The 17,206-nt window shown below is 44.8% G+C and overlaps 3 protein-coding genes and 1 long non-coding RNA gene across 7 annotated transcripts in view; 1 reads left to right on the top strand and 3 right to left on the bottom strand.

The window, feature by feature from the left end:
• The window catches only part of LOC148883294 (juxtaposed with another zinc finger protein 1), a 21,396-nt gene extending 16,868 nt beyond the window's left edge, over positions 1-4,528 (bottom strand). The window contains exon 1 of the mRNA XM_089023317.1: positions 4,391-4,528. The gene's annotated coding sequence lies outside the window, so the exon portion shown is untranslated. The remainder of the gene's footprint in view (positions 1-4,390) is intronic.
• The window catches only part of LOC148883293 (cyclic AMP-responsive element-binding protein 5-like), a 10,123-nt gene extending 4,672 nt beyond the window's left edge, over positions 1-5,451 (top strand). Inside the window, 6 exon segments of the mRNA XM_089023313.1 lie at positions 1,525-1,651; positions 2,427-2,498; positions 4,108-4,398; positions 4,467-4,700; positions 4,772-4,880; positions 5,312-5,451. Coding sequence (XP_088879439.1) covers positions 1,525-1,651; positions 2,427-2,498; positions 4,108-4,398; positions 4,467-4,700; positions 4,772-4,880; positions 5,312-5,367 — 889 coding nt within the window. The 3' untranslated portion in view covers positions 5,368-5,451.
• Positions 5,347-17,206, bottom strand: LOC148883291 (uncharacterized). 4 transcript variants are annotated; one of them, XR_016118621.1, is made up of 4 exons: positions 16,087-17,206; positions 14,075-14,206; positions 13,195-13,278; positions 5,356-5,485 (listed from the first exon to the last, which is right to left on the bottom strand). It is a non-coding gene; the product is annotated as an uncharacterized LOC148883291 (long non-coding RNA). The 4 variants fall into 4 exon arrangements; XR_016118622.1 differs by lacking the exon at positions 13,195-13,278 and having other exon boundaries at positions 5,347-5,485; XR_016118620.1 differs by lacking the exon at positions 5,356-5,485 and having other exon boundaries at positions 12,945-13,278; positions 13,836-14,206.
• On the bottom strand, positions 7,364-12,315 carry tril (TLR4 interactor with leucine-rich repeats). The gene has a single exon (XM_089023312.1). It carries the CDS (start codon positions 9,653-9,655, stop codon positions 7,376-7,378), a length of 2,280 nt encoding a protein of 759 aa, XP_088879438.1. The 5' UTR covers positions 9,656-12,315; the 3' UTR covers positions 7,364-7,375.

The following is a 17,206-nucleotide window of genomic DNA, read 5'->3' as shown; positions in this document are numbered from 1 at the left end:
CCTCGTGGAAGTGAAAAAAAAAAAACCCACATTGCCAGAGGTCTGACCAGTGCTTTATCGGCACCTCCCGCAAGAAAAACCAAAACCCAAATATTCGGGAATGGCGTTCAAAGTCACATTTTTCAATTCCCGAATAAATTCGGGAATGTCAGCGAATGAGTTAAGAAGTAACAAAGTCAAGTGGTTTGTGTCAAATACATTTGGAACTAAGTCGCAGTTATGCTTCAGTGCTGAAGGAAATGGTCAGACATGAAGGAAGCTAGCATCCATCAACTCGTAGCATATTAAGTGAGCATTTTCTGGACAGTAATTCAACAAGCAGCTGCATTCAGACAGCGTGCCCACAAAAGCTAAATGCTAAATCAACCGAGGATCAAGTATCTGGAGGTTCCCTCCCTGATGTTTACCTTCAGTTTCCATAGCGACCGAAGGCCCCCTCGGTAGAAACGATTGCGGTTTGGTCAAAAAATGCTGCTTTTGGACCTGGGTCTGCACTTTAGCTCTAAAGCTAAACGGTCCACATGCCTCACATTCAGTCATGACATCATCGGCGATGACCTCAGCACGGCCGTGAAGGCCCACAGTGTCACAATGGCCGCCAGCCAGACACATGGAAGCATCCCCTGCTGTGATTGCTCCACTTCTAATTTTCCTCCGTCGCCCACACTGACGTGATGTGCCTTATACTGTATTTAGAAAAATATCGATTTATATTTGGAAAACTAGTTTCATTCATTGAAGATGCGCCTTATATAAAAAGAAAAAAAGTTTGAAAATACACCATTCATTGGGGGTGCCACTTATACTCCACTATACAGCGGACAATATATTTACATATTATATTTAGAAAACTTCATTCATTGAAGGTGCGCCTTATAGTCGGAAGAATTATCAAGAGTTTTCCTTCCTAACCGTTGATTGAAAGAGTTGTACAGATAGCTATCTATCTGGCTAGCTATCTAGCGAGTTATCTATTGGCTAGCTATGTAGCTAGTTATCTATTAGCTAGACATCTAGCTAGCCAGCTAGCTATTAGCTAGCTAGTTATCTAACTTGTCCTGTGACTGTAAAGTGACCTTGAGAGTTTTGTCAGGCGGTTATAAATACTGTTTTATCTTTAGTAGCTTTCTATTAGCTAGCTAGCTCGCTTTCTATCTTTTTGAGTTACAGTACTTCCGGGTTGATTGAACGCTGGCGCCGCTGCTCACCCACAGAAAAACTTATCCTGTGACTGTAAAGTGACCTTGAGAGTTTTGAAAGGCGCTTAGAAATGAAATGTATTATTATTCTTATAGTCTTATATATGGAAACAAAAATGAAAATACACCATTCATTGGGGGCATGCCTTATACTCTTCCGGTACCTGTCCCGATTTTATCTCAGCTGCCTGTGCCATTCCAACCTGGATTTAACTGTCAATTTGCACCTCCGTCTCTAAGCCGCATTAGCGAAACATGAACCGCCGGCGCCCCCCCTCCGGCCCCACTCTCATTGCCCCCCCCGCCTCTCTCTGGTTGACAACAGACCCGTTCCTGGTCCGCCCTCCTCCCTCCTCCACATACGCAACAGACAGCGTCAACCACTGGCAGCCTCGCTGCCCGGCACCCTGCCCGACCCCGCCATGCAAGGGGCATCTGCTCAGCACATGTCGGTAAGTTCAGGCGCGGCCAGCGGCTCCGTGTTTCGTCTCTGACCTACACGCCAGTCATATGATTCTTATCCCATGACACACAATCCGCAGGGCAGGTACAACGTGGCCCACGTGCCCTTGCGCTCCAAATATTCATGGCCGACACTCAGGCAAAAAAGTTAGCGGACACCAGGGCAGACAACTCTGAAAAGCCCCATTTTTCACAACTTGAAACACAATAAGACGACTAATCGCAAAAAAAGGACATGTTACAGTCACGGAATAATGTACGTTTATGTTTTGTAAATGTTGTTAGCTTCTTTTGAATGTTTCTTCTGTGCATCTACTTTGGAAAATGAGATGCAAAAGCACGACCTTATAACGCTCAGGAAAGTCCGGGAGCACGAAGCTGACTTGTGATTGGCTGCCGTGCCGACTATGCAAATTGACTAATGAACTAACATTCCGAAATTTCCAGAATGAAGATTTCAAAATCCATTTCGAGATCTTTGTTCAAACGTTTGCTTTATTGAATAAAGCAAACGTTTGATTTGAAAAAAAAATAGATACCATTTTTTTTCCAAAAAAAGTTGTCGGCCACCCGGACGGAGACGTTTTGTAAGTTGTACGCCCAACGTAAAAGTTCCACGCCCCGGGAGTCCGGGCAGACGTTATTTCAGGCACTGCCGACAGAAAAAAAAAGGATTTCTGTCTTGAGAATGAATGAGCAAATGTGTCAAAGAAACAAATGGATGTGACCTTGCAGGGAGGACAACGTCTTTTATTTCTTCTTCAGATGGAGAAGCAGATGTCTTGTATCATGGGAATACCGGGCCCCATAAACAACCCGTCCTGTTCCTCGCCTCAGGTACTGAACAGTCACCTATCAAGGAACTATTTCCTTTCGCGCGTATGCAGATCACTCCCTTTCTACTCTGCTAGGAACATCAGGCCCCATAAAACTCGATTGCTGAGGAGCAAAGTAAGAATGCAACCCGGAACGTGACACATTCTTTGTCGGTTTCCTTATAGCGATGTCGCAACCTGTCTGTCTTACATAAAATAAGAGATGTCCGGACAGTAGGGAGATATATGTGACGGGCCTAAACTACCAGTAAGACTTGAGTTTCTTGGATAAGAAGCGAAACGTCCGACACCTTCAAAAAAGTACAGATGACGGCTGAAGAAACCTTTTCATCGAAGGTTACACACTACTTCTTCCACAGGGGGAAGTGCTGACAGTTGCGAGACCTGTTGTGGCTTAATATGACTTGACGCGAGGTCATCTTTGGAAGAAAAGCAAGGCTTTTGGGTGCACCTTATACACCGGAAAATACGGTAATTTTCCTAAAATCGGGGGATAGGGTCAAGTTAAAGGTGTGCTTCAGGTCCACTTTTCTGTCTTTCTTCGCCGATGCCCTTCGGTCAGAAATATCCATCCAGGCCAAGGAGATCTATGATGTCATCACAGGCCTCACCGTCAAGAGTGTTTCTATGTAGTAAACAGAGCTGAAATACTCGTGCCCCGTCCTGTTCTCTCCGTACGTGCGTGTCTGGCAAAGCTGGCACAGACAGCTGAGTGATCTCATCCTTGGCAGCCGTTCAATGTGCTCCTTTTTCCCCCCTTGTCTATGGATGGTTGAAGTTGGGGGGTGAGCTTGCCTCTCAAAGAAATATTGTGTAACTTGGAGCAGATAGCAATATTGCCATGGAGGGGGGGGGGGGGGTGATGTCATGCTGCAAACATGATCCCTCCCCCTTTCCCTTCCTCTCTCTCTCTCTCTCTCTCTGGAGCGCTCTCACACACTCATTCTCCTCCTTTGTCCAAGTGCAAGAAAAAGCTGAAATGGGGTTTTAATTAGCCAGCCAAACATGCAAGTTATTCCCATTTGTCAACCGCCGACCGCAGGAATTCAACTCCATTTGTTTTCAACTTTTTAAAAACGAGGGTGTTCTTTGATTTTGTTTCATGGAAGAATCTTAACTCATTCACTGCCAGGCCATGTGCAAAAATGTGTCCATTCCAGTGCCAGGGTTTTTGTCATTTTCACTGGAATTGCAGGGAACCGCAGAATATTGACTTTTAGGACTACATAAATATTCAATTCAGTTTAGGAAACCTTTGAGTCTCTTATTTCATCAGAATCATCATCACAAAAAAAAAAGAGTTAATTCCTAAATTATATGGTATATACAGTCACTTTACAGTCACAGGATCGGTTTTTCTGTGGGTGAGCAGGGGCAGCCACACGCGCCAGCGTTCACTCAACCCGGAAGTAACAAGTAAAATGATAGAAAGCTAGCTAGCCAATAGATAGCTAACGGTGTTTTTGAAATTTTTGTGCGTCGGTCATTGATGCTGGGTCCGAGAGGACAGTAATTTCATCTGTGCTGTATGTCATGCATATGAGCATATTTGACAAGAAAGCTGACTTGGACTTTTTGTTTGACATTCCAAATGTTCTGCTTCCATTTAGAGGTGCAAGCAGATGATGGGACATCCCTACCAGCATCAGCAGCCGTTAATGGCGCCCGTAAACAATCCCACGGGCGCAATGATGGAGATCGTATCACAGCGCCACCAGGCTCCTCCACTGCAACACCCTCATCACCTCCCCAATCATCCTCATCTCGCCTACCATCAGCAGCCATGCCAGCGGAGCCATCCTCAGCTTCTGGGAAACGCCCAGCGCCACTCTCACCCATCGCCCCCCGCCCACCCCCCCCGAGGGTCACCCCCCGCACCTCCTCCGTCCGTACCTGCGCAGGTGTGACGCTTCTTCAACGCCGGCGGGCTTCTTCAGCTCATCATTGAGATCTCGCCATGCTCCCGTAGGTAGCGACGGTCGCGCAGCCGTGCCAATCACCGCGCTGCCAGCGTGCACCGCAGGGAGGCGGAAGCTGCCATCGGCGGAGGAGGACCGGCGAGCAGGACCCCGACGAGCGCAGGCAAAAGTTCCTGGAACGCAATCGGGCGGCCGCCACGCGCTGCAGACAAAAGCGCAAATTGTGGGTGTCGTCTCTGGAGAAGAAAGCCGAGGAGCTGACGCACGCCAACCTTCAGCTGCAGGTGGCAAGCGAGGCTTTCGGACATGTTGCGCCGACGTGTTTCCAGATGGATTTGCTTCTTCTGCCCCGCAGGATGAGGTGACGTCGCTGAGGTCGGAGGTCGCTCAGCTGAAACAGATTCTCCTCACCCACAAGGACTGCCCTGTCACAGCTCGGCAGAGAGAAACACACGTGTACAACAGTAAGTCGCAACTCCATCGCACCGCAATGTCACACATTTCATCATCCATTCCATTTCAAAGGTTGTTTTTTTTACAGTAACAGGATCAGTTTCTCTGTGGGTGAGCAGCGGCAGCCACATGCGCCAGCGTTCACTCAACCCGGAATAACTCAAATAGATAGAAAGCTAGCAAGCTAATAGATAGTTAGCCAGATAGCTAGCTAGATAGCCAGCCAGTTAGCTTATAGATAGCAAATAGAAAGCAATAAAAACAATCCGTATATTCCATACGGAGCACAACAACACAAAGTGACAAAAGAAAACACAAAAACAACCAAAAAATAAGCAAGGCTTTTGAGAGCACTTGCTGACGCCTTCCTACTTGGCCGCCATCTTGGACTTTCATCTGCAATGCAAGGCTTTTGTTGACTGCTTGCGCATGCGCCACACAGGAGCACGGCCGAGAGTCCGCAGGACAACCAGCGAAGGATCAAGTGACTTTGATTGACGGCTGTCTACGTGAGTCCGGGAGGAAGTCCCACCCCTGTCGATTCGGCGTGTCACCGGCAGGCCATCCAACGCAACGGCATCACCGCGTCCTCGGTGAGACAGGCCAAACCTGGATGCTAAAGATCAGACTGGATTATTATTCTCATTTTTTTTTATTTTCAGTGTTAAAGGACAACCGACACCATTTTTTTGTTTCCTAACTGACATCAGAAAAACGTTTGATGGCATCTAAAATAGCCAAAACATGCAGGCTGATATTTTTAGTCAAATGCAAAACACCAATAAAAAGGTGTCCCCAAACTGCCACAAAATGAGCTCGGAACTGGTGAGATTCAGAAAGTCCCGCCCCCTTGTTCGTGATGTCACTATTGGTCACACACTGCCTTGCTCCAGAATCAAAACAATGGCTTCAGATTGAGAGAAAATGCTTTCTTGTTACTCATCCAGTGATGAATAGGATTGAAATAGTTCTGAAGAGAAAAGCATAAATCGATTCAAGAAGTCCTTCCGGATCAATTCCAGCCGTCTGGACTCCAATGTAGTGCCCAGAAAATGCACAAGATGGCGCACAAGCTCCTTTGGAAATGGGCTGACTTATACCTACTTTATGCGTGTTACCGCAATTAGCTGCCACACACAACGATTCACCGTGGCGTTATTAATGTCGTTTTCCTTCTAATTTCGCCAACAACACGGTATTTACAGATGAAAAAAAAGTACCCAAAATGCATTGTGTGTCGTTTTCTCAGTCAGGGGCGTTCCCTCCGCGACGCAAATTGTTCGGAGGTGTCGGTTGTCCTTTAACATCAATATCTCTATCCGTTTTTCAAATGGTGCATAAAATGCCTTGTGTAAAAGCTTGTTTTTTTTCTGGCCGCTAATTTAGGGACGCTCATTTCGTTTGGCCTTGCTCGTTTATCTTGCACTAATTTTAAATGCTCCTATTTTTAACAGAGCATAAATATTATGCAAATGTGCACCTTTTTTGCCTTTTCCTCAAAGCAGAGGCATCCTTCTAAAGGAAATGATGCCTATATATTTTTCTACAATTGCAGAATAAAAACACCTTTTCAGATACAAGTGTCCTAATTTTAAATCAATAGGTTCGGAAGCCATTTTCATGATGCAATATTTCCTTGCAGGCACTTTTGAAATAACTTTCTGTAAAGCTCAATCCCTGTTAACATAATTTAATTTGCACTTGAGATTGTCTTTTTGTACTTTAAAGACGGTGACTGTACATCTATGATATTAATAATAAAAACAAAAATGAAATAAACAATCTTATTCTGCTTTTTTGTTATTCTTGTTGAGCATTGCTGGATACTGTACTCATGAGTGGCCGATTGGCGCCCTCTAGTGACCATTTCTTGCTTTTCTGCAACACGGTTTGTGCATTTATGCTAATAATAAGAATAATAAAAATACATTTCATTTATAAGCGCCTTTCAAAACTGTCAAGGAGTTTACAGTCACCACAAGTTTTTATTTTCATGAAATCTCTTGAAATCATATTACTATTATCCATTTTTTTTTAATGAACACCTGCTAATTCACAACACGTTGACCAAATTGCACACAAAAAAGAAATCAATAAAAAATCGAATGACTTCATCATCAAGCTAGGTTGCATTTCAGCACAGAAATAAAATTCCATCCGCAAGGGACAAAATTGTTCTGAAGATCTCTTTAATGCAACACAAAAAAAGTAGAAAAAAAACATTGTAAAATAAGAAAACAGACAAATGGACATTAGAACGTCTGTAAAACTGAAAACTAGCACCACAGTTGAAATCAGTGACATGTCATTCATGCTCACACACTCGCATTAAAAACATTTCAAAATAAAAGCAGGTGGTAAAAAATGAAAGGCACGAATCGAAAAGAGGCAGTGTTTTGTGGAGGGAGTTTGTCTTCCTTCTGGGCGTAAGGAGCAGGGTCACATTTGGAAGAAAATGAAGGCCGATACACATTTTATACACCGTAAAATATGCTACTTTACAATCCTAATCGGAGAATCTGGGCAGGTCAATGTCTCTGAGAGAAGAACCGGTATCATGAACACGGTCACCAGGGAATTCGATGAGGTCTCCCAGTACTGGAGGTACCAGTCGGGCCGGGCGACTGTTGTGGTAGCTGGTAAAATCGGTGGACGCGGTATTTGCTACGTTGGCCCGAAAAGGTCTTCTGGTGGAGTACATGTGGCGCACATGAACTGCCGACTTCCTCCTCTGCATCCTCTTCTTGAGACTCCGGCCCAGCCAGACCAATCCCAGGATGAGGACCAGCACGGTATTCCCGGCCAAGGTCAGCACCGTCACCAGCTGGAGGTTGGTGGTCAAGACCGAATCCTCCGAAAGTGTGACCAGACCTGCGCAGTGATCGCGGGGCGCCACTTGACACACCGAACCGGAAACGACGCTTTCCACGCACACCATGTAGGTGACATCCGGGCGCAGCTCCCGCAGGGTCACTGACCGGCTTGATTTAGGGGTGTAAACGTAACGTGGAAACCGGTCGGACGTCCCAAACCGGTCAAACATAATCCGGTAGTGCACCTCGTCCAGCACTGGAATGAGTCCTGGTGTTGCCCAAGAGACTGTGACTGTCGTGCTCGTGACCTGGTCCATGGACACATTCGTGATGAAGTGGCGGTTGAATGCGCACGGATCGGTGATGATCGATGGGGGCTCCTGGTGATCCATCCTCAGAAGATCAAACATTTCGACAGATGGGATGACAGAAGTGGAGGTGCTTTCCTCGGTCCTATTGAGACTTGGAGTGGTCTTGTGCTTCTCTGGTTTGGTTCTGGAGAGTTTCCCACCAACGTTGGCCCTTTTTCGAAGTATCTCAGTTGGCGACTTGGATGGATGGGAGTCCTTTTTCAACGACTGAACCAACAGTGGCATTTCTGTCCCACTTTGGTCTTCTTGTATCCCTTTTCCTTGTCTCATCTTATCCCGCTTTTGTTGCTTTGCATCATCTCTTCCGCTTTCTTCCCGCCAAATGTCAGCTCCCCGGTTCTCCTTGACGTGGGTCTTGCACAAATGGCTCCACTTCCCAATAGTCTGTAACTGGGAACTGTTGATGTGGTCCAAGGTGAGGCCTCTCAGGGCTGCTGGGTGATGACACCGTACAAACACATCAAAGAGTTGGCCTTGAGAACGTGTTGCCGACATCCATCTTTTCAGTTCCTTGAGGCGACAGTCACAGCTCCACTTGTTCCCATGGAGATCCAGGGCGCGAAGAAAGTTATTTAGCATGAAAATGTCCCCAGGTAGACTTGTTAAGACGTTATTCCTTAGCTTCAGAACCCTGAGATGTTTTAGGTGAATAAATGCTAAAGAGTCAACACGAGAGATCCGGTTGCGGCTAAAATCCAAATGCTCCACAAGCTCCAGAGGATCCAGAAGCCCAGCCGGGATGTCCTCCAGTTTATTCCCATCTATCATGAACTCTTTGAGGTTTGATAAACCGAGTAGAGTACCCCTATGCAGACGAGTTATCCTGTTGTTACAGAGAGATAATGTGGAAAGTTTTTGAAGATTGTGGAAAACTTTATTGGCGACGTGTTGGATCTCATTTTCAGACAGCAGTAAAGTTGTCAAGGCCGTGAGATGCGCAAAGGTGAGAGCACCACGCAGGGCGGGCAGCTTATTTCGGGACAGGTTGAGAAAGCGCAGGTTGGTAAGTTTAGAAAAGGCATTTCTGTGAATGTCTTGCAGCTGATTCGACTCCAGATGAAGATAGCGCAGATGATCCAAGTCTTTAAATATTAAATCCTGCAAACTTTGAAGTTTATTGCCATCCAAGCGCAACTTAACAAGATGGTCCAAAGTGTCAAAAACCCCCGGCGTTATTTCACTGATGTCATTATTATTCCCGTAAAGGACCGTCAGCTTCTTCAAGGGTCGCAGAGTCCCAGTTTGAATGTCAGATAAATGATTATGTCCCAAGTAGAGCTCCTCCAAATGGTACAGTTTCTCAAATGCTCTATGATGGATGCTTTGGATTCGATTGAACTGCAACTCCAAGCGTACTAAACCTTTGAAGCTTCCCAGGTCGACTGCAGAGATGTTTCCAATGAAATTGCCCCCAAGACTCAAGACCAGAACCTCCTCCTGGTCGCTGCTCTGGGGGGGCACAAAGCGTAAACCTCTGTTGGCGCACGTGAGACGCCGTGATTGCTGGCAGTCACAGCGGTCGGGACAAACTCCCGGCGAGGCAAAACCACGGAGCCACAGCAGGACCACGCAGATCCCTGCCAGGAAATAGTCGGTGCCCATTCCCACGCCACTGGTGACACCGGTGCGGCATTCGGGTCCACTTTATTAAGCCCAATCGCATCCGCACTCATGCGCCGGGCAGAGGCTCCGTCACTCCGTAGCTTAAATGTATTTGAGGCGTCTGCAGAAACGTTCACATCCCCAGTGAACCTCCATCCCCTCAACCGGTCATCTGCTGTGAATTACCCACGCACATACAGACTCGCGCACTGGTCCAATTTAGTCCCTCCTCTGCAACTGTGACAAGCTAGCTCGTGAAGTTTGCGGGGTGGCGCGAGAGAGAATTTGACTGAATTTCCTGAGCTGTGCGCAGACAGTCGATCAGCAAAATGGACGCAGCAAAACTGAACAATCCCAACAGTGTTCATTTCCTGTTTTTGTATTTTTACATGAAAGGACTGAAAAGGACTGACTGTAGTTCTTCTAGTGTCTTTTCATTAGTACACCTTACAATGAAGTGCACACATGGTTCACATTTGCAAACGGATTCAGGTCGCAGACCTCTGAGCCTGCGTTTAGTTTTTGGCACATCTAATAATAGCTGGTCTGTAGACCTGAGGCACCGGGAAGGTGTGTAGGGGTGGATGAGCTCGGAGAGGTAGGGAGGAGTGTGGCCATTTATAGATTTGAAGACAAATAAGATCTTGAAAATGACTCTCAAATGTGAAGGGAAGCCAGAGTAGGGGTTACGTGCTCCCTCTTACGAGTACCAGTCAAGAGGCGAGCAGCTGAGGGTCAACTGCTCAAATGACTCCCAGAGGCAGCTCGGATTGAATGACTTTTCATCAACAAAACCTCCAAATCACCCTTGATGGGCCTTGTTCTCACTCTCTCACCGCTTGGAAGACTTCAGTCTGAAATGGGAGCTCACTTTGAGTCAGGGTCTGTATATGACAGACAGCAAAAGGCAACCCGTTGGGAAGCCCCTATTTTCTAGGAGTCATTTCCTGTCTGGCAATTTTTCTCATGGATTCCCATTATCCACCCCCCTCACTCTAGACATTTTGCGACTGCGGAACACACACACAGGGTGTAAGAAGACATTAGCCACCATGACTGGTTGCCTGGTTTGCGTTATAGCTCAAAGACGATGGCTTAGCATTGATGTATTTCATTAGGGGAAGCATGGAGAGGGAGGGGGGATGGGTCAGGGGCGCTCTTTGGAACTGGGAACATAAAATGAACCATGCACGGCTATAAATTGTAAAGGAGTCAAAGGGATGCAAGGAGGAAGGAAGGAAAAGTGTTCTGGAGTCTGACCCAGATTCAAAAAAGAAGCTGGCGTAGTCGTCAGCCGTTAGGACCCCGCACTGAGCTGTCTGCCACCGTGCCTGCACCGGGTCAGCCTGCAGCTACATCAGCAACTATCTAAATCTCGGGGGCGAGACTACAAAAAACACAAACACTTGTCTCGTTTCTACATTGTTTATGTGCATACTCCCCAAAACGTCTGACTGACTGTCTCCAAAGCGAAGGTGCCCTTGTAGAAACGTGCATCCGCTTGTAAATCAGATTGCAATCAACACTTTCCCCTCCGTGGGTCTGACCCTCACCAAAGAGTCCATCCATTTGGGACGGACATGAAAACAAATTGTCGTTCTTCGTGTCTCAAAAGGAAGATGAATGGTATCTTTGTTCCTGCAGCATCTACCGAGTTTAAGGCGCGTCCCCATTGAATGGTGTATTTTTGAATTAACTTTTTCCATATATAAGGCGCAGCGAACTATCAGGCGACCTTCAATGAATTAAAATTGTTGTCCAAATATAATACAGACGCCTCCCCTACTTACGAACATTCAAGTTACGAACAACAGTACATACATTTTTTGTAGTAACATATGTAGTATTCTCTCCAGTTGTACATGTACATGCCTTTATAGAGTAGACCGTATATTTTACTAAATGTTATACACCGGGAAAAAAAACAGTACTTTCTTGACACACATCCTTACGTTATCTGACAAAGCCGACTGAATCGTTCACATTTTTTGCATCGGTTCCGCACCGGTGAAAAGGAAACATAAGAGGCAGTGAGGAGGTGGTGGGCCCATGTGTTTACAAGAGCAACAGCTGGTGGGATCATTAAGCGCTTTGCACTGGGACTTATGTGTGTGGTGAAGCGAGCGTGTTTATGCACTTAAAGGGGGAAGCCCAAAAAAACTCTTTCCTTGTCTGTCACTCATGCTGAGAAAGGCGCCGTACACACTTAAAAAAATATTGGGACACAGCCAATAGTGGTGAGGAAGTTCGGCCTGCAAGACCTTCTCGATTAATCGAAACGCCATTGGAAAGACTGACCTAGATTCACAAACTCAATTGTAATATTTGTGAAATTGTCTTCATTATGCATTCAAACTGCCATAAAATGTCTTGCAAAGTATTCATGTAGTTTGTATAAAGGTGGAGGAAGTGCGGGGGGGACACGGGGACAGGAAAAAGGCAAACCTCCATCTTCCCATTTCTATCCAGCTGGCTTTCATTCCAGGGGGTCATGCGAAGAAAATTCTCACCATACAGTGTGGACAACAAAACGAACAAGAAAGTCCTCCTTTTACATACAAAAAAACAAGATGGGGAATGAATTTCTTTTTTGCATTCCATTCAACTCAAGTCCCCGCATGCTTGACCTCCCGAGGCAAATATGTTGAAGGGAGCGTAAACGGGGGGGGGGGGGGGGGGGGGGGGGGGGGGGGGGGGGGGGGGGGGGGGGGGGGGGGGGGGCGGGGGCGACATCGCAACAACAACTTCAGTCTCTGTGAGAATGCAGAAGGGGAGAACGCAAGATGGACTTCTGCATCTGGAAATCATTACAATGCGCCATTGCCATGTTGAAAGGATAGAAGGGAGGGGGGGGGGCCTATGATGACAAAAAAAGGAGGAGGCCGCATGGTATTAACTCATTCATTGCCAGAAAAGTACACAAATGTGTTCATTCCAGTGCCAGGGGTTTTGTCTTTTTTTGTCAATTAAATTCTAGGACCCACAGAATATTGACTTTTAGGACTACATAAACATTTAATAGACGGAAATGCGATATAGCAGATGGAAATAATTGCTATTCTGGAATCTGCTTTCGTTGTGTTAGTTTATTAATGACCCACTCTGCCTCTTCTTTCGCTTTTCAAATTGCACAACGTTAAACTGTTCAAAAGTCACTGTGGTCTTAATAGGAGGCCTTGTCGTATCTGAATACATGACAGGTGTGGTTCAAAATGTGTGCGCGTGCCAAAATCACATTGTTTAGTTTGTGCACAAGGAAATGTATTGTTCTTAAATGATATGGCACCTGAAAATAATCTCTCTTTATTTTCGAAACCTTCATCATTGACACCATATGGTATATTGCATATATTTCAAATGAGAGCCCATGCATGCAATGTAAAATACTGTTAAATTCTAAACATTGAATCACAGCAGGTTTCTGCAAACACTTGAACACTCTCCTAAACGTTCTCCTCCCTTAGAATGTTAATTATCCAACCTGATTTTTGCTAAAGGAACAACCAAGAGGGAAATTTCTTTTGTTGGATAAACAAAACCTGAAACAGCAAGGGGATAGTCAGCGTTTCGGTGTGCAGGTACTCGTCAGAAGCATTTCACCCCCATCTGCTTATTCTTGTGCACTGCAAACAGAAATTTCCCACTTGAGTACAGTTGAAACCGCCATTTACTGTGTAGACTGTCTAAACAATCTGTTACGTAACTTCGTGAAGCTATGGAAAGTATACGTTTTCTTCTCACAGAGATATACCACACAATCACTGTCATTAAAATAAACAGATTACAAACATGTCAAGTGATTATTAGCATAAATGGACTCAAGAGAAATAGTGACATTAATGTCATTGCAGTTGACATTGCAGTTGCATTAAGTGCAAATACGACATGACTGTACTTTAGTGCTGTAGTAGTTTTTCACGTTTACCACCACTATTTGAAAATAGTACTTTCTTGTCTAACGTGTCACAGTATCACTTGCAGGTACTTTACACGTGGCTGGAAAACAACAAAGTACATTAACGGTACAATTCATTTTTACTTGTTTTTTTTTCGAAACGTATCCGACCTTCTATTTAAGTAGAACCAATGGGTAATGTAGTTTGCTAACCTCCACATTGTTATTTATTTTCTGTCCCTTGACAGAACTCGAATGTTCATTGTTTCGAGGCTCAACGTTTACCTTTTTCTACGCCATTGTGTCCACGTCATTGAAATGGTCTGTTTTTTTTAAACTTCCTGTTTCACCTCCCGGTTTCTTGATACCGACTTGTGATTGGCTAAAATAACTGCCATTCAACCCAACCCTGCTCAACCCCGCCTCTTTCCATAGTTTTCGAGCAACGAAGCAAGGAATCAGGAAGACTTCCTGGACAGGTAGGTCACCTCTCTGCAACCTGGATGCGACGCGGATATTTTTACCTGGTTTTTCCTCACGAACTCCCCCAACTCAGGTAGCTATCTCCTTATTGAATATCGCCGCGTCGCCATCGGGGTTTCCGCTCTCGATGGAACGACTGAGACAGTCGTGACATCTGTCGGCCAACCAAGTGCCTGAAAGAAATACAGCATTGAAATGCGGAATTTATTTGATTTCTAGCAATCCTTTGAGCGCTCCGGTTCGACGATCAAGTCAGGAAAATCGGACTCTTTCTCTGTCTATCGACGAATTGCAGCGTTGCCAGGTCGCTGTGGGAACCGAACGTTTTAAACTAGACACCTGTGGAGTTTATCTTCTATTCAAAAATGTTTACAGTACTGTACATGTATTAGTTAATTTAGGTAGTCGACATCGATGCCTGTCTACAATTGTCCAGTTACTGTTGGGTGGTGAAAAGTAAACAAAAATAAATTATTACAAAATATTTTTATTATCGTATAGTAGTCACATTTTTCGCTTTTTGTATCGCTGTGTATGCACCACTTTTTATCAAAATCAAAATAAAAGATGCCCTCAGAACAAGTACGTACTTAATACTCGATGTTGCTTTTTGAGTTCATGCAAGTTATCCTCAATGACATAGACTGCAAACGATTGCAAGATGATAATGTCTTTCTGCATTCAACCATCACAGGCTTTTAAAATCAAGCATGTTGTTAAAAATATGCCTACACTATGTGGACATGATGTCACAAGGTCAGATAAGGGCTGCTTAGTGCTGCTGCCACCATATGTTTTCCACAAAACAGCTGTTGTGGGTTTTCTCACAAATTTTGGGTGCTTGTAAATCGGTTTAAAGCAACTTTACTCTCACAGTCTGATCATCACAGGAGCGGATGCAATTTTCATCGGATAATTCCCGTAAGAAGCTTTGCCGGAAGATTGTGGAGGTTTACCGGGGGGAAATGTCATCCGTTTGCAAGGACTTCTTTGCAGTCCATTTTGATGCTAATCCACTCGGGGCGATCCCGCTTGTCTGATTGACAGCAGCTCATACTGAAAGGTATAGCCATTTTAGAATTGATTCAATATCGTTTATATCCAGTGTAAGTGCCATTGACAGTCTTTATCCTCGACAATGACATTCTGTGTCAATCACATATTTGCTCAAACGTCAATGTGGTAGTTGCGAACCAACTTCTGTTTACGTCACTCTCGCTCACGACTGGAAAGTCCAGTCTGACGTTTTCTCAGGTTGAAACTTTCTTCATGTCAACTTCCCGCAAGACAGCCCGGATGGGAAAATTTGCAATCTGTTTTTACATGACATAACGAAAAATATTACAGGAATTACTGCAAAAGTTATGAATAGCGTTCATTCATTCAGCCGGTTGCATTGGCATTGACTCCTCTTTCCTTTCAGCCATTTTATTTTAAAAAACAAAACAAACCAAAAACCATCATTTTGGTTCACCTTGACAGACACCATTCTTCCCTCACGTCTACCTTGTGACTTTGCCGATGACACAACCTCTTTGCGCCGTTAACGGATCATTTACAATGGTTGGTGCCATTAATGATTGACACATTTGGGGATAACGTAGGTTTACCAGTTGCTGATAAGCCGCAATGACATTTCAGATTGTTCACGTTTTTGTTTTACATTGTACTTATGACCCGATTTTTTTTTTTTTTTTTTTTTGTCTTCAGGCTTCATCCACCCGGCAATAGAAAATAAACCGAGACAGAAGACGAGAGAGAAGAAGGAAAAAGGGGGATGTGAGTAAAAAAAAATGGAGGAGACACTAGTTCTAGTCTCAAATCTACTCTGAAGGGATCGCCAGATAGTTTACAAATCACCGATTGCTCCGTCGAAGGACTCAAAATAGGCATAGCTTAAGTTCAAGTTCTGAAGTTGGCAAAATGAAGTAAAAATTGAAAGATGCATGGGGAGAGCCCTGCCGAATATCAAGTTATGTGAGAGATTTTTTTTTTTTTAAATAGAACGTGTTATGTAAGGAGCTCCTTTAACGATGATGTGACTCAGCCTCACCGTAACGTGAGAGCGCAAACGCTCTTTGGTGCTCCAAGTGTGTTGTTACTATGATGTCTGTGTTTTGAGTCCAAGCACCAGCGTGGGGATTCAGTGCTCCTTTCGCCATGCTTGCTCTGGTGTACCACAGCACATTCTTTCCTGTCCTGTTGATGACTCACCCGTTGGGCACGGCGGCGAGGGAGGCCCCTGAGATAGCGCAAAAGAGCACACAAGCGCTTGAAAAGCTAGATGAGTTGTTTGCATTGATAGCTGCGCCTTACTCTGAAGTCCACTGGAGAAAACATTTCCTTAAACCTCTGTCAGCCATTTTGGAATGCCATTTGTAACCGCGGGTCACTCGCATTCACTTGACAGTGTCAGGCACGCACGGGGCGTGGCTCGGAAACGCTCGTGGCGCTGCAACAAAAGCATGAACAAACACAACCCGGTTGGGGCATGTGTGGCAAGGAAAGGAATGTCTGTTAGATCAGAGCAACAAGCTCCACTTTTCATTTTCTCCTGCTCATCTCATGTAAATGATAATAATAATCTGTTTCATTTATAAGCACCTTTCAAAACTCTCAAGGACACTTTACAGTCACAGGATAAGTTTTTCTGTGGGTGAGCAGCGGCAATCACACGCACCAGTGTTCACTCAACCCGAAAGTAACTCAAATAGATAGAAGGCTAGCTAGATAGCTAATAGCTACTGATGGCTATTAGATAGCTAGATAGCTAATAGCTGGCTAGCTATTAGCTATCCAGCCAGCTAGTCAGCTAATAGATTATGGCTATTAGATAGCCAGCCAAATAGCCATTGGATAGCTAATAGATAGCTAGCCTGATAGCCATCCAGCCAGCTAATAATAATAATAATAATAATAATAATAATAGATAGCAAATATATGTTTTTTCTGATGAAAGAAGAAAGTAAGGTTTCTAACCATGTACTGAATGTTTATGTCGTCCAAAAACTCAATATTCTATGGGTCCTGGAATTCAAGTGACAATGACAAAAACCCATTTTTGCACGTCTGGCAGTGAATAGGTTAAGATAACTGCACTTTTCCGAGGGCTATATTTTTGGTTGCACATCCACATAAAAAGACCTGAGTTTGTCTGAACCTGTCTGGGCAGC

Source organism: Hippocampus bargibanti, linkage group LG20, assembly GCF_051943395.1.
Source record: "Hippocampus bargibanti isolate YZ-2025 linkage group LG20, ASM5194339v1, whole genome shotgun sequence".
Classification (NCBI taxonomy): domain Eukaryota; kingdom Metazoa; phylum Chordata; class Actinopteri; order Syngnathiformes; family Syngnathidae; genus Hippocampus; species Hippocampus bargibanti.
This window is presented reverse-complemented; position numbering and strand designations above follow the sequence as displayed.

Excerpts from the sequence above, each read along its gene's own strand:
- tril (XM_089023312.1), bottom strand. The coding sequence starts at position 9,655 with ATGGGCACCGACTATTTCCTGGCAGGGATCTGCGTGGTCCTGCTGTGG.